The sequence below is a fragment of the Cetorhinus maximus genome, chromosome 21 (genome assembly GCF_964194155.1).
Source record: "Cetorhinus maximus chromosome 21, sCetMax3.hap1.1, whole genome shotgun sequence".
NCBI lineage: Eukaryota > Metazoa > Chordata > Chondrichthyes > Lamniformes > Cetorhinidae > Cetorhinus > Cetorhinus maximus.
In genome coordinates this window covers 48,513,977-48,529,934 of record NC_135899.1, presented here as the reverse complement: position 1 = coordinate 48,529,934, position 15,958 = coordinate 48,513,977, and the positions used below count along the sequence as shown (strand labels likewise).

Genomic DNA, 15,958 nt, shown 5'->3' with positions numbered 1-15,958 from the left:
TGACTAAAAATGGGCTGATGGACTCCATCTGAGTCTGAAAAGGAGTGGACAGGACAGTTATTATTAGACTAATTATAATCTTTCAAGGCTTTGGGAATTATTCCTTTGAATGGGAAAATTTAAGGCGACAAGGGGGATAAACCAGGGAACTATAGAAACAAAATACTGTGGAAGCTGAACATCAAAAAGAAATACAGAATATGCTGGAAATATTCCGATCTGGCAGCACCTGTGGGGCGAGAAAGAAAGTTAATGTTTCAGCTCGATGCCTTTTCGTCAGCACTGATGAAAGTTCAGGGTCCAAATGCAGAAATGGCTAAATCTTAGTGGACAAGTCTCTGCCCGTCATCAAAGCTCAGTTTTGGCTCTGCCAGGGCCACTCGGCTCCTGTCCTCATTATAAGCCTCAGCCCAAACATGGACGAAAGGGCTGAACTCCAGAGGTGAGGTGAGAGTGAATGCACTTGACATTCAGGCAGAATTTCGCCAAGTGTGGCATCAAGGAGCCCTAGCAAAATAGAAGTCAGTGAGGATCGGGAGGGGAAAGCTCTTCACATGATTTATTTCTTTTTTTCCATTCAGATGCTGTTGCAGTTCTATCAGCGGACCTGTTTGAGTTGGGCTTGATCTTTCTCTTCCTTTCAGCCAATGATACAGAGTTGTGAGTGAGCACCATGTCGTTGAGCCACTCCATTAAAGAACGGACAATTGCAGAGAACAGCCTCATTATCCTCCTTCAGGGAGTGCATGGCCACATCACCACCGTGGACCTCAGGGACGAGAGCTCTGTGAGGGGGTGCTTTGTTAACGTTGATGCGTTCATGAATATCCGACTATCTGAAGTGACATATACTGACAGGTGGGGTAGAGTGTCGCACCTGGACAACTTTTTTGTGACTGGCAGAAACGTACGTTATGTTCACATTCCAGACGAGATCGATATCATCGAAACCATCCAGAGTCAATTGCAAAAAATCCATCGAGTGCGCAACTTTGGGGGGAAAGATCGAGGGAGAAGAGAATTCCCATCAAGAAAATAACAATGTGTTGATCCCAGAGATATAGCATCAGAACCGTGTGCTGGATGTGGGGAATAAGGGAGAATTTTAGCACTGGATTATGTATGTGAAGTATAGAGGAGGTATCAAGACTGAGTGGCATTGCATGGTAAAGGGGTGCTATTGGGACTGGGTGACATTGGGGTGGCTATCGGCATTGGGGGGGCCTGGCTATTGGCACTGGATGGTGTTGGCACTGGATGGCGTTGGGGTGACTATCGGCACTGGGTAGCGTTGGGGGGGTACAGCTATTGGCACAAGATGGCATTGGGGCTGTCTTTTGATATTAGGGGGGGTGACTATCAGCACTGGATGGCGTTGAGGTGGGGGGGCACTATTAGGGCTTAGTGGCGTTGTGGGGACCACTGGACTGGTCAGTGTACGTGGAATGAGGTCTGCCTCCCCACCACAGCATGACCACTGATCGGGACAAGCTGCACCGCCAAATTGACTCACTAGAAAGAATCCTCATCTTCGAGTTGGAAGGCTGTAGCTTATAGCTCCACTGATAATATGCGGGCCTGCATTCCAGAGTAGTACTGAGAGAGAGCTGAGTTGTTGAAGATGCCGTTCTTTGAAACATTAAATCACAGTACCGTCTGCTTGTTTTTGTGCTTCATGTGGACAGGACAGTTCCCTTGGCTGTACGGGAAGAATACTAAGTACTGGTTCCAGTACAGAGTCTTAACCAGCAGCATCAACACCTTTCCACCTTGGGATCTTGCTGTGTGGAGAGCAGCTGCTGCATCCACTACAGAAGCATTTTGGAATATATCTGTAATGTGTGACAAGATGAAATATAAATGCAGGTTCTCTTTCACACTGCCACTGTGTTTATTTGTGCTGCTTCCTAATAGGTGATTGGAGTAAGTATGAGTTAGATTTCCTGAAGTATCTAAAAGTTGGTCAATGCTGTCATTCACATGATTTCTGTCTGCCTGTTGTGTGGATCAGCAGGACCCTGTGTGTATGTGAATCAATGTGAAGTACTAACAATAGCAGCTAGTAATGGATAGTACAGTCTCCAGGTGCTGTCTTGTCTGTCTACTCTCCAATCAGGGCTCAGTAAATAGAATGAATGGCAGAAGAGAGCTCCCACAACTTGGCACTTGTCCAAGTGTGAGCACTGAAAACATTACATTGCAGGAGGATCACATTCATACTAACATACTTCAATGGAAGAACGTGATCTGCTTCTTGTATGAACCTCTTCTTCATTTAAAATTGATCACCACGAGTGATCACTTCTGCACCACCTGCACTTCTCCTTGAGTTACATGGTATAGTGTCCAATCCAGAGCCCAAGTTTGGAAGGACTGAATCTCGTATGTCTGTCACATGTGTGAAAATTTCATCCAGCCAACATTACACATTGCTATCTCAGTGATTATGCTGGGTAACCATGAGAATTCTGCAGTCATTGTATATACTTGCAGCTCAACACTAACTTGCATCAATCCTTTTCTCATCTCTCCTTGTTCTGAAAAGGGTAACTCCCCTTGGGAGATGGTTCAATGATGACTCAGGCCGTGGGCAAAGTGGTGGGGGAGCTGCTCCCGCTCATTGGAGGGACAGTTAGCCCCTTCCCGCTGACCTGTGGCTCAGTGCCGCCCCCCCCCCCCCCACCCACCCACCCACCCACCCACCCACCCACTGGACTGTGACTCAGTGTAAACAGAAGTATTTAAAAATGATGGGGCCTCTCCGGAATGAGAGGCATGAAAGGGATTAACAAATCCACCTTCTTGAACCACTGCAGTCCATGTGGTGTAGACCCAGCCACAGTGCTGTTAGGAAGGGAGTTCCAGGATTTTGACTCAACGACAGTGAAGGAACAGCAATATTATTTTCAAATCAGAATGGTTTGTAGCTTGGAGGGGAACATGCAGGTGGTGGTATTCCCATGCATCTGCTGCACTTGTCCTAGGTGGTAGAGGTTGTGGGTTTGGAAGGTGCTGTTGAACGAACCCTGGTGAGTTGCTGCCACTGTGCATTGGTGTAGGGAGTGAATGTTTAAGGTGGTGGAAGGGCGCTAATCAAGCGGGCTGCTTTGTCCTGGGTGGTGTCCAGCTTCTTGTGTTGTTGGAGTTGCACTCATCCAGGCAAGTGGAGAGTATTCCATCACACTCCTGTCTTGAACCTTATAGATGGTGGACAAGCTCTGGGGAGTCAGGAGGTGAGTTGTCGCAGCAGTGTTCTCAGTCTCTGACCTGCTCATACAGCCACAGTATTTATATGGCTGGTCTGGCAAGGTGGCACACAATACCCTGAACCAGCTGAATTCAAAATGAGTTTTCTTAACTTCAGTTCTGTGAAGACAGCAGCTTGAGGCATAGATACTGAAGGCTTTTCACACTTGTTAGATCTTAAAAGTGTCTATCCTTACACACACCCTTCACTCCTTTATACAAAGTTTCCCCTTTGAATGCAAATTCCCATTGTTTCGCTATGTCTTTGGATTTTATCTTTCTGACAATAAAAATCTCTCATAGCATTAAGGTTTATCAGTAATCTAAAATAAACACACTTGTTACTAAGTTTCAGCTGGCTATTTCACTCCTCCTTTGAAAACAATCTAGCCTTTTACACCTATGTTTACCTGCTTAACATTTCAAACCTAGCTCATCTCCTAAAACGTCAAAGCCTTCAGGCCAGCTGCCATTAATCCAATTAAGTCTCTCTCACACACACACAGATACCACTATTTTGCAATGCATTCCAATAACATTGAGAATTATTGTATCTTCTTGACAATGACAATTGCATGGCATCACACATCAGCATTAGTTCCTTCGAAGAGTGGAAGTGTACAAGTACGTTTGAAGATTGCAGCAATTGCTTCACCTTGTTGAAAGCCGTTTCCTGAGGAATTCCCCAAAACCAGCAGCGGTGTTTCTTTAGGGTGAATAAGGTGGCCAGCACAGTTGACAGATTTGGCAAAAACCGCCCATAATAATTGACTATTCTAGAAACGATCGAAGTTCAGACACTTTCGTCGGGGAAGGCGCTTCTTTTATGGCCTTGACTTTCTCCACGACAGGGTGTAGCACTTGAGCCTAGAAGTTATCATAGCAGTGATTTGTAGATCCACGTTTGTGCTTTAAAATCATTTCTCTTACTAATAAATGTTTAATCTAGTTTTGTAAAAACCTATAAGATTTGGTGGTCTTATTACTAGTGAATTCAAGGCAGGCATCTCAATTTATATAAATTGCAAAACAAGTTGTGACAGTTGTTTCAAGTTTCCCTTTGGGATTTGAACAACTCAGCATTTATCATTGGTTGTGCCATAATACCATCTCCAACAAGAGAGAATCTAAACACCCCCCCTTGACATTCAATGGCATTATCATTACTGAATACCCCACTATCAATACCCTGGGGGTTACTATCCTGTGTCCCAGGTAAGTCACCTCACCGGCTTGAAAAGTGCACTTTCTTTCTTGAGGTGAACTCCAGCCTTCTGAAATCTTTTTAACACCACTTCTAAATTTGCCAGATGTTCGGCCTCTGTGGCCCCTGTGATGAGTATATTATCGAGGTATACCACAACATGTGGCAACCCCTGTAGTAGGCTCTCCATTGTGCGTTGGAATATTGCACATGCCGTCGAGGCACCAAAAGGCAGGTGCGTGCACTGAAAATGCCCTTTGTGGGTGTTAATTGCGACATATCCTCAGGAACTGTCATCCAACTCAAGCTGTTGATAAGTGTGACTCATGTCCATCTTGGCATATGACTGGTTCCCAGCCAATTTTGCATAAAGATCTTCGATTCGTGGATGAGGATACTCGTCCAGTTTTGTGGTTTGATTGACGGTTTGTTTGTAATTACCGCAAATGTGGATAGTATTGTCGGGTTTCAAAACGGGGACCATGGGTGGAGCCTATTCTGCAAACTGAGCCGGCTGGATAATACCTAGTTCTTCTAACCTCTTTAGTTCAGCCTCCACTTCCTCACGCAGGGCATATGGTATGGGCCTTGCTCTGAAAAATTGAGGGGTGGCTTCTGGATTCACGTAGATTTTGGCTTGTAAGCCCTGAATTTTACCTAACTCATCCCGGAAGACACTGTCATATTTTCTTAACAATTCTGACAATCCCCCTGTCCTAATCTGGAAAATTTTAGCCCAATTTAACTTTACTCTCCTGAACCAGTCATGGCCCAGAAGGCTTGGTCCTTCACCCAATACTACTATGATAGGTAGCTGGGCAGACTGCTGTTCATAGCTTACAGGTACAGTGGTGGTACCCCTCAACTTCACTTCTTCTCCGGTGTATGTTTTCAGCTTGGCTGAAGTGGTCTTTAAATTTAAAGGCTGGGCACCCCTCTCAAATACTGGAATGTGTGCTCGCCCATCACAGTGACTTATGCACCTATACCTAGTTCCATATTTAGAGGCTTCCCATTTACTCAGTGTTACAATAATTGGGTCTGGCTTAACATGCTTGAGGTTGGAAAGAGTATAAATATCAGACTTACTGGTACCAGGGTCTTCCACGCTGTGTACTTGAAACATCTTGTTGAATTGGTTATTCGACTGCCTGGACCTAGCCCAGCATTGTCTCCTCAGGTGTCTTTCCTTCCTTTCTACAGTAATGGCACTTGGCCTCCTATCAATAACATTGGACCTGCCTGACTGCCATCTTTTAGTTCTTTAGCTTACTGGAACTGCTTCCCTTTTTCCAGTGGCCTTGGCCGATTTGGCGCCACAGCTGGCTGCCAGTTCCCGCCCTAAGTGTGCACGGCACCAATTTGCGCACCCTGCAATTCCAATGAATCTGCCTCAGCGCTTTCCATAACGAGCACAATCTCCATTACGTGTTTGAAATCAATATCAACTTCCACTAACAACCAACATCGTATGGTGTCGTTACACATGCCACAGGCTAATCGATCACACAGCATATCATTTAGGGTCGTACCAAAATTGCAGTGCTCTGATAATTGAGTTTCACAATGTATGTCGCAATCGGCTCCCCCGGGGCTCTCATACGTGAGTTAAACTTAAAGCATTGCATTATGACTGAAGGCTTTGGCTGGAAATGTCAATAATTAAAAAGCAATTGGTTCAAGTGGTGTTAATTTCTGTAGTAGGAAGCTAAACTAGCTAATGACTCATCAGAGGATCTACAAAAGAAACAGGCTTTTCAAACTGCACAATCAGTAAGGGGCGCGCAAGGAGACAGGCATCTGCACCGGAGTGAGACGGAGACTGAGTGAGTAGCGAACTATGCTCATGTGGGAATTTGGCACATTGGGGAAAAAGGTGTGGTATACATAGGAATTATTCTAAGTTAGTTAAGTGAGTAACTAAATTAACTAAATAACATAAGTAACAATGGCAGGACAGGTGTCATGTTGCAGCTGTGGAATGTGGGAACTTTTGAATGTCAAGATGATGCATGACAAACACGTCTGCGGAAAGTGTAAGTCGCTAGAGGAATTCAGGATCAGGATTATTGACCTGGAAGCTGAACTGCAGACATGGTGCAACATAAAGGAGGGGAAGAAATACCTGGAAAATTTGTTCCAGAATTTAGTCAAACCCCTTCAAATAGGGTCATTTGTTTTAGTCAGCAGTGAGGGACAAGAGGATGGTCCCTGAATGGTCTTGACAAGGTGGTCATGGAAAGGATATTTCCTCTTGTGGGTGAGTCCAGAGCTAGGGGGCACTGTTTTAAAATTAGGGGTCACCCTTTTAGGACAGAGACGAGGAGAGATTTTTCCTCTGAGTTGTGCTTTGGATCTTTCTGCCTCAGAAGGTGGTGGAGGCGGGGTCATTGAATATTTTTAAGGTGGAAGTAGATAGATTCTTGTTAGGCAAGGGAATCAAAGGTTGTCGGGGATAGATAGGAATGTGGAATTCGAAACACAAACAGATCAGCCATGATAACGAATGGTGGAGCAGGCTTGAGGGGCTGAATGGCCTACTTCTATTTTGTATGTTCGTATGTTGATGCTAATTTCACTAAGTATCATGGGGGAGTGGTTAGATTATCTGGTTGGCAAGGAAATTTCCTGGCACTTGTGTAGCACGAATGTTACTTGCCATCTCTCAGCCCAAGTCTGAATGTTGTCCAGGTCTTGCTACATGCAGGCAAGAACTGATTAATTATCTGAGGAGCTGCAAATGGCACTGAATACCATGCAACCATCAGTGAACATCCCACTTCTGACCTTATAATGGAGGGAAGGTCATTGATGAAACAGTTGAAGGTGATTAAGGCTAGGACACTTCCCTGAAGAACTCCTGTGGCGATGTCCCGGAGCTGAGACAATTGTCCTCCAACAACGACAATCATCCTCCATTGTGCTCGGTATGACTCCAACCAAAGGGGAGTTTTCCCATTGCCGTCAATTTTGCTGGGACTCTTGGTGCCACATATGCTCAAATGCTTTCCTGGTGTCAAGGAGCAGTCACTCTACTTCTCCTCTGGAATTCAGCTCTTTTGTCTATGTTTGGACTGAGGCCGTAATGAAGTCGGGAGCCAAGTAGTTCTGACAGAATCCAACATCGTGAACAGGTTAATGCTGTGTAAGTGACCTTTATAACATTGTCAACGACTCTTTCCATCAAGCTGCTGATGATTGAAAGTAAACTGATAGGGTAGTAATTGGTTGATTGGCTAAATCCTGCTTTTTGTGGGCAGGTCATACCCAGACAGCTCTGCATTTTATTTGGTAGAATATTGTGTTATAGCTGTACTGGAACAGTTTAGCTAGAGGCATGGCTAGTTCTGGAGCACAAGTCTTCAAGTGTTGTCAGGGCACAAGTTATATCCACTGCCTTCTGCCGTTTCTTGATATTACATGGGGTGGCTTAAATTGGCTAAAGACTGGCTTTTATGATGGTTGGGGCATCAGCAGGAGGCCAAGATGGACCACCCACTCAAGATTTCGATGTCTTTCAGATCATATTTCACTGGTTAAATAAAAAAAATGAACAATGAGTGAGAGTTGTTAAACAGGGCGCAACAGCTGCAGAGAAATTGCTGATGCAGAATACCTGTAGTCAGAATTCAGATCTCTGCATATTTATGATGCCAGCTGTTTAACCACAGGTGCAGAGCGAGTTATTTACAAACCACTCTGCACCTTAATGTGTTTCCTTCTTGACTGACTGCTATTTAATATGCTGCATGTCACACCGCCTGCTGTGCAGCCTTGTCACACTCTGATCCTTGTGTACAGACGCAAACACACTCACTTGTCACACACTTAACAGACACACAAGCACCCATTCACAGTTACTAGAGTTGCCAATCTTCCTGAATTGCCCAGGAGTTAAAGATTAATTTCATGGACACTACTGTGAGCAACACAGGAGAAAAATCACTGGCCTTAAAAATTGTTATTTTTATTTTCTTTGAAAACATTGTCTATTAGTTATCAAAAATATTAGTGATGGGAATAAGGCTCTTAAATGATAGGCAACATTCGCTTTTTTGGCGTGGGAGTGTATCACTCAGTGAGAATGGGCAGAACAGGCACCCACTAGCAGGACTGTGGGGGTAGGGCAGTTGGAGGGTTAGGGGTTCACGTGACAACTCCTGGAATGCATGCAGCCAAAGTTGGCAGGTCGTATTCATGATATCACACAACAGCTCAGCTATTAATGGAACATAGTGATATGGAACAGCCTGATCTGAGCAACAGCACCGCAGGCGCACTCCTGTCAATCTCAATACTCCCAGTAGGTCCAGGTGAAATATCAACCTTCCTCACTACTGCACCATAGGCCCTGCTGTAAAGTGCATGTGTGGATATCAAGTAAAAATAAGCTGTGCCGAGTTATGTTCTGTAACCCTCTCCTATGACGCTGTATTTCCCTGCAAATGACGAGGAACTTTGCCTTGGCAAAACTCACTGCCCCTGAGAGAAAGCTGGGAGGGCCCCAGAGGGCTTTGGAGGCTCAGTCATTGAGTGTGTCCAAAGCAGACGTCAATAGATTTCTAGATGCCAATGACAATAAGGAATACGGGGATAGTGCGGAGAGATGGCGTTGAGGTAAACGATCAGCCATGATCTAATCGAATGGCGGAGCAGGCTCGAGGGGCCGAATGGCTTACTCCTGTTCCTATGAAACGAAAAAAACATTTCAAGTCGCTCTTCAAGAATGCAGAGGTTCCAGACCCCCTGATCCCCTGGAAACAATCTGCTCCTCTAGTCTTTGATCATTTTAAATTTACTCTGTCATCTGAGATGGTCTCACAAAAAGACCCAGTCTGTCTTCATATTGTGTGCACCTTGCTTCAGGTACAATGTAGTCCTAAAGAGATCTTTGAATTGTTGTTATCAAGTGAAAAGTTTATTTAGAATGTGCGAAAGCAGGAGGTGGTGAGTGCATTCTTCACACGATTCACTGACATGCTGTTAATATTACACTTCCTTTATGATGTCCGGAGAAATATTTTGGATATGAAATAAGTTTGTTTGAAGTAGGAACTTAGAATTCCCTCCCTAATCCTCTCCACCTCTCAATCCTCCTTTAAGATGCTCTTTAAAGTGTACCCTCTTGACCAAGATTTGGTCACCTGTGTTAATATCTCCTTATGTGACTCGGTGTCAAATTCTGTCCTGATCATGTTCCTGTGAAGTGCCTTTGGATATTTTACTCTGTTAAAGGTGCTATATAAGTGCATCAAACAAGGATTCAGGCATTATTGGAAATGCTCCAAAGGAATTTGGATCAATGGGTAGAAGGTTTTCTGCGTTAAACTCTTTCAATGTAGTCGACAAAATTAATGCCAGGATTTTCCATTTGAACACTCACCAGCCTTCAATGCTGGCTTGTGACCTGTGCCAGGGATCGACTCCAGGGATTAAATTTTCCCAGGACTCATACCCAACAAGTGCCCTGTGTGACATACTCTGAAAACCTGGGCTCCTAAACAAAATGCCAACTCCTGCTTGATACTGGCTTGGAGATGAGCAGCTAGTCAGCACCACATTTCACATGTCCCTTCTAGCAAGGTGCACCTGGAAGTAGGTGAACTTCCTTGCTTTTCTTCAAATATTGCAATGGAACCATCCAGGACAAAGCAGCCCACTTGATTAGCACCCCTTCCATAAACATTCACTCCCCCCAATGCTGACTCACAGTAGCAGCAGAATGTACCATTTACAGGATGCACTGCAGGAATTCACCAAGGCTCCTTCGACAGCAACTTCCATACCCGTGTCTTCTAACACCTCAAAGAACAAAGGGAAGATTACGTATGGGAACACGACCACCTGCAAGTTCCCCTCTAAAGCACTCATCATCCTGACTTGGAACTATGTCTCTACGTCAAAGTGCTGGAACTCCCTCCCTATCAGCAATGTGGGTTTATCTACATTACATGGACTGCAGCGCTTCAGGAGCGAATAAAAAAACTCCCAAATCAAATGTGATTTTTACTGATATTTCTCCAAATTTATCCAAGCTTTGGAATCCAATTTTTTCCTGATTTTTGATACAAAAAAATAAAACTTGAAAAATCACCTAGTTTTTAGACCATCGATTAAAAACTGACTTTTTGTTATTCTAATTGTCAAGTCGTTGGAGTTCCTTGATTTGTGTTGGACCTCCATTATCGCATATTTGTAAACCTATTCTATGTGTTGCTTCTTGCATGTCAACCACAAGGTGGCACCAAAGTAGCACATTTGAAATGACACGTTCATACCATACCAGCAACTGGAGAGGAATTCCAAAACTGAAATGACATAAACGCTGAGTGATAGCAATTGAAACACTATCAAATTTGAAATAACTTGAGATTCAATCTCATTGGCAGATGTGGCTCAGTGGTCGTACTTGCCTTTGAATCGTCGGGCAGTGGGTTCAAGCCCCACTCCTAAGATGTGAACACTATAGACTGACCCTTCAGTTCAGTACTGAAAGACTGCTGCAATGCCAGAGGTGCTGTCTGTTAGATGAGATTAAGCCAAGATCCTGTCTGCCCCCTCAGGTAAACAGAAGATACCCCATGCCACTGAGGTAAACTGAGGTATTGGAATAAGAGTAGGAGAGTTATCCCTGATATCCTGACCAATATTTATCCCTCAACCTACTAAACCAGATTACCCAGTTATTATCACTTTGCTGAGTAGGTACACCTGCAGTGCTGTTAAGGAGGCAGTTCCAGGTTTTTGACCCAGCGACATACTTCCAAGTCGGGATGGTGGGTGGCTTGGAGGGGAACTTCCAGGTGGTGGTGTTCCCATGAGCCTGCTGCCCTTGTCCTTCTAGATGATAGAGGTCGCAGGTTTGGAAGGTGTTGTCAAAGGAGACTTGGTGAGTTGCTGCAGTGCCTTTTATAGATGGTACACACTGCTGTCACTGTGCATCGGTGTTGGAGGGAATAAGATCATGGCTGATCTGTTTGTGTTTCAAATTCCACCTTTCTAGCTACCCCTGATAACCTTTGATTCCCTTGCCCAATAAGAATCTATCTACTTCCGCCTTAAAAATATTCAATGACCCCACCTCCAGCGCCTTCTGAGGCAGAGAGTTCCAAAGTCGCACAACCCTCTGAGAGAAAAAAATTCTCCTCATCTCTGTTCTAAAAGAGTGACCCCTAATTTTAAAACAGTGCCCCCAAGTTCTGGGCTCACCCATAAGAGGAAACATCCTTTCCACATCCACCTCGTCAAGACTGTACAGGATCTCATATGCTCCAATCAAGTCACCCCTCACTCTTCTAAACTCCAGTGGAAACAAGCCCAGCCTGTCCAACCTTTCCTCATTAGACAACCCATTCATTCCAGGTAACAATCTAGTAAACCTCCCCTGAACCGCCTCCAATACGTTTACATCCTTCCTTAAATAAGGAGACCAAATTGCACACAATATTGGAGATGTGGTCTCACCAATGCCCTGTGTAACTGAAGCATAACATCCTTTTATGTTCAATTCCTCTCATAATAAGGGATAGCATTCTATTAGCCTTCTTAATTACTTGCTGAACCTGCATGACAACGTTTTGTGACTCATGCACTAGAACACCTAGATCCCTCTGCAGCTGTTCTCCATTTAAGTAATACTCTGCTTTTTTAATCTTCCTGCCAAAGTGAATAACTTCACATTTTCCCACATAATACTCCATCTGCCTGATTTTTGCCCACTCACTCAACCTATCTATATCCATCTGCAACCTCCTTATATGCTCTTCACAGCATACTTTCCTACCTATCTTTGTTTCATCTGTAAATATAGCTACCATGTCTTCACTCCACTCATCTAAGTCATTGATATAAATTGTAAAAAGTTGAGGCCCCAGCACAGACCCCTGTGGGACTCCACTCGTCACATTCTGCCAATCAGAAAAAGACCCATTTATGCATACTCTCTGTTTTGTGCCAGCCAGCCAATCTTCTATTCGTGCTAATACATTACCCCCTACACCATGAGCTTTTATTTTTTGCAATAACCTTTGATGTGGCACCTTATCAAATGTCTTCTGGAAATCCAAGTACAGCACTTCTACAGGCTCCCCTTTATCCACAGTGCATGTTACTCCTTCAAAGAACTCCAATAAATGTATTAAACCTGATTTCCCTCTCATAAAGCCATGCTGACTCTTCCTGATTACCTTGAGTTTCTCTAACTGCCCAGCTATAACCTCCTTAATGATGGATTCTAGTGCCTTCCCCATGCCTCCCTCCCTCCTTGAAGAAAGGGGTTATATTTACTAATTTCCAGTCTGATGGAACCTTTCCAGAATCTAGCAAATTTTGGAAAATTAACACCAATGCTACTACCTCATTAACCACCTCTTTTAAGACCCTGGCATGACGTCCATCAGGACCTGGAGACTTGTCAGCCTGAAGCTCCATCATTTTGCTCAGCACCGCTTCCCTAGTGATTGTAATTTCACCAAGTTCCTCTCTTCCCTCCACTTCCTGATTTACAACTATTACTGGAATGTTTTTTGTAACCTCTAGAGTGAAGGCAGAAGCAAAATATTTGTCATTTCATCCACCATTTCCTTATTATCTACTATTAACTCCCTATTGGCACGCTCTAGAGGACCAATGCTCACTTTACTAAAAACTTATTTTCTATTCTTCCTACCAAACTTCCTACATTATACTCCCATCTTCTTGTCATCTTCTTGCTCAGTCACTTAACTGTCCTATCCCCTTTGACAGCCTCTTTATATCCCCCTCACAGCTTACTTTCCCACCATGTTTTGTATTGCCAGCAAATTTGGATACATTGCACTCACTCCCCTCATCTACGTCATTGATACAGCTTGTAAACAGTTAAGATCTAAACTTTGATCCTTGCGGCACTCTACGAGTGACATCCTGCCAACCCGAAAGTTACCCATTTATTTTACATTATCCCCAATCCCATGAGTCCTAAACCTGTGTAATCTTCAATTCACTTACCAGAAGTATTTACTAAATGCGCTGAATTTATTTTCTGGCTCTGGAACTATACAAATGTGTAAGTTCACAAACATTTAATGCTAATATTATGCTGTGCGAAAGCAATGGACCTTTTAATATAATTCTCTTAACCAATTGCAGATTGTACTGGCTTTTCTGTATTATCCTTGTCTTAAAACATGGAGTAAAAAGCTGAACCCCAGAGGTGAGGTGAGAGTGACTGCCTTTGACATCAAGGCCACATTTGACCGAGTGTGACATCAAGGAGCTCTAGCAAAACTGGAGTCAATGGGAATCAGGGGGAAAACTCTCCACTGGTTGGAGTCATACCTGGCACAAAGGAAGATGATTGTGCTTGTTGGAGGTCAGTCATCTCAGCTCCAGGACATCACTGCAGGAGTTCCTCAGGGCAGTGTCCTCAGCCCAACCATTTTCAGCTGTTTCATCAATGACCTTCCTTTTATCATAAGGTCAGAAGTGAGGATGTTCGCTGATGATTGCACAATGTTCAGCACCATTCAGGACTCCTCAGATACTGAAGCAGTCTGTGTCCAAATGCAGAAAGGCCTGGACAATATCCAGGCTTGGGCTGACAAGTGGCAAGTAACATTCGCGCCACACAAGTGCCAGGCAATGACCATCTCCAACAAGAAAGAATCTAACCATCACCCCTTGATGTTTAATGGCATTACCATCGCTGAATCCCCCACTGTCAACATCCTGGGGGTTACCATTAACCAGAAACTGAACTGGACCAGCCATATAAATACTGTGGCTACAAGAACAGGTCAGAGGCTAGGAATCCTATGGCGAGTAACGCACCTCCTGACTCCCCAAAACCTATCCACAAGGCACAAGTCAGGAGTGTGATGGAATACTCCCCACTTGCCTGGAGGAGTGCAGCTCCAACAGCACTCAAGAAGCTTGACACAATCCAGGACAAAGCAGCCCGCTTGATTTGCACCCTATCCACAAACATTCACTCTCTCCACCACCAACGCACAGTGGAAGCAGCGTGTATCACCTACAAGATCAACTGCAGGTACTCACCAAGGATCCTTCAACAGCACCTTCCAAACCATGACTGCTCCAATCTAGAAGGACAAGGGAAGCAGATAGATGGGAACACCACCACCTGGAAGTTCCCCTCCAAGTCACTCACCATCCTGACTTGGAAATATATCGCCATTCCTTCATCGTCACTGTGTCAAAATCCTGGAACTCCCTAACAACACTGTGGGTGTACCTACATTACATGGACTGCAGCAGTTCAAGAAAGCATCTCACCACCACCTTCTCAAAGGCAACTAGGGATGGGCAATCAATGCTGGCCCAGCCAGTGATGCCCACATCCCATGAAAGGATAAATGATGTTCCCGAGTTCTAGTTTACCGCACAAGAGGAAACGTCCTCTCAGTATCCATCCTATGCAGCACCCCTTAGGATTCTATATGTTTCAATAAGATCACCTCTCATTTTTCTAAACTCCAATGGGTATTGGCCCAACCTGCTCAACCTTTCTTAATAAGATAAGCCCTTCATCCCAGGAATGAGTCGAGTGAACATTCTCTGAACTGCTTCTCACCACCAAATTTCCATTCTTCCACCATACGGAGAATTAGAAAGTGCCTGTTATAACATTAATCTGCACACTCGTTGAATGTCCTAGTTACATTTATAGCTGGTACTGTGAGTACAATTTCTCCCCCTCAGCAAGTAATCAGCATAAGGTCAGACTGACAATATGAAGAGGCACGCATTGACCACAACAACATCTCTGCATTGGAGAAACTTTGAAGCATTCTCTCACTCAGGTATCAAGAATTACGAAATTAATTGCAAAACTTGTTTCCCCCATACCATCAAACTATCAATCCTCAATGTTTGACAAGTCATCAGTGAAACAATGACACGATGTGACAAATATGAAACATATATAAAACAGTTTCACTACACCAAAAATAAAGCTGTTTTGTGACAAGAAAGATTTGTTTTTTTGAAAACTATGGTATTAAGTACTCAAAGATCCTTTGATCAATTGTTCAGAATTGATATGTCTGCTGGCTGGTAGGAATTCCTCTATCTTTTAGCGGGTGAGTTAATCCTTTGATTGGCAGGCAGAGGCATTTGATCTGCCTCACAGGATGTTTGACTTCAGATTGCTTTATGCAAAGGAACACTGCAAAGAAAACAACTTTTGAGAGGCTTCAAACATCTTCAGCTGTCAATCAAATAGATTAACTCTCAACAATACAGCACAACAGGAAATATTAAAAAGCTTTCTGATTCAGCAAGGATCCATGAAACTAATACAATCAATTACATTAAACAAATTCAATTGTTTTTTTAACCAATACAGCTTCTTTTACATTTTTGCAACTTTCTCTCTTTTCCTGAGACCATGTACTCTTTTTGGGATTTGGTTCCATGGTTGGTGACCGTCATCGACAACTTGACCCAGGGCACCATTGATGGCAACTGAACGTTGGTAGACAAAATAACTGTCAAAGTCATCAAAGG

General features: G+C 43.9%; 1 protein-coding gene across 1 annotated transcript; it reads left to right on the top strand.

Annotated features, from left to right (window-relative positions):
* The first annotated feature begins 538 nt into the window (after positions 1 to 538).
* On the top strand, positions 539 to 1,296 carry lsm10 (LSM10, U7 small nuclear RNA associated). Its single transcript, XM_078566910.1, has one exon. The coding sequence runs from the start codon at positions 674 to 676 to the stop codon at positions 1,037 to 1,039; it is 366 nt and encodes a 121-aa protein (XP_078423036.1). The 5' UTR covers positions 539 to 673; the 3' UTR covers positions 1,040 to 1,296.
* Positions 1,297 to 15,958: the final 14,662 nt, after the last annotated feature.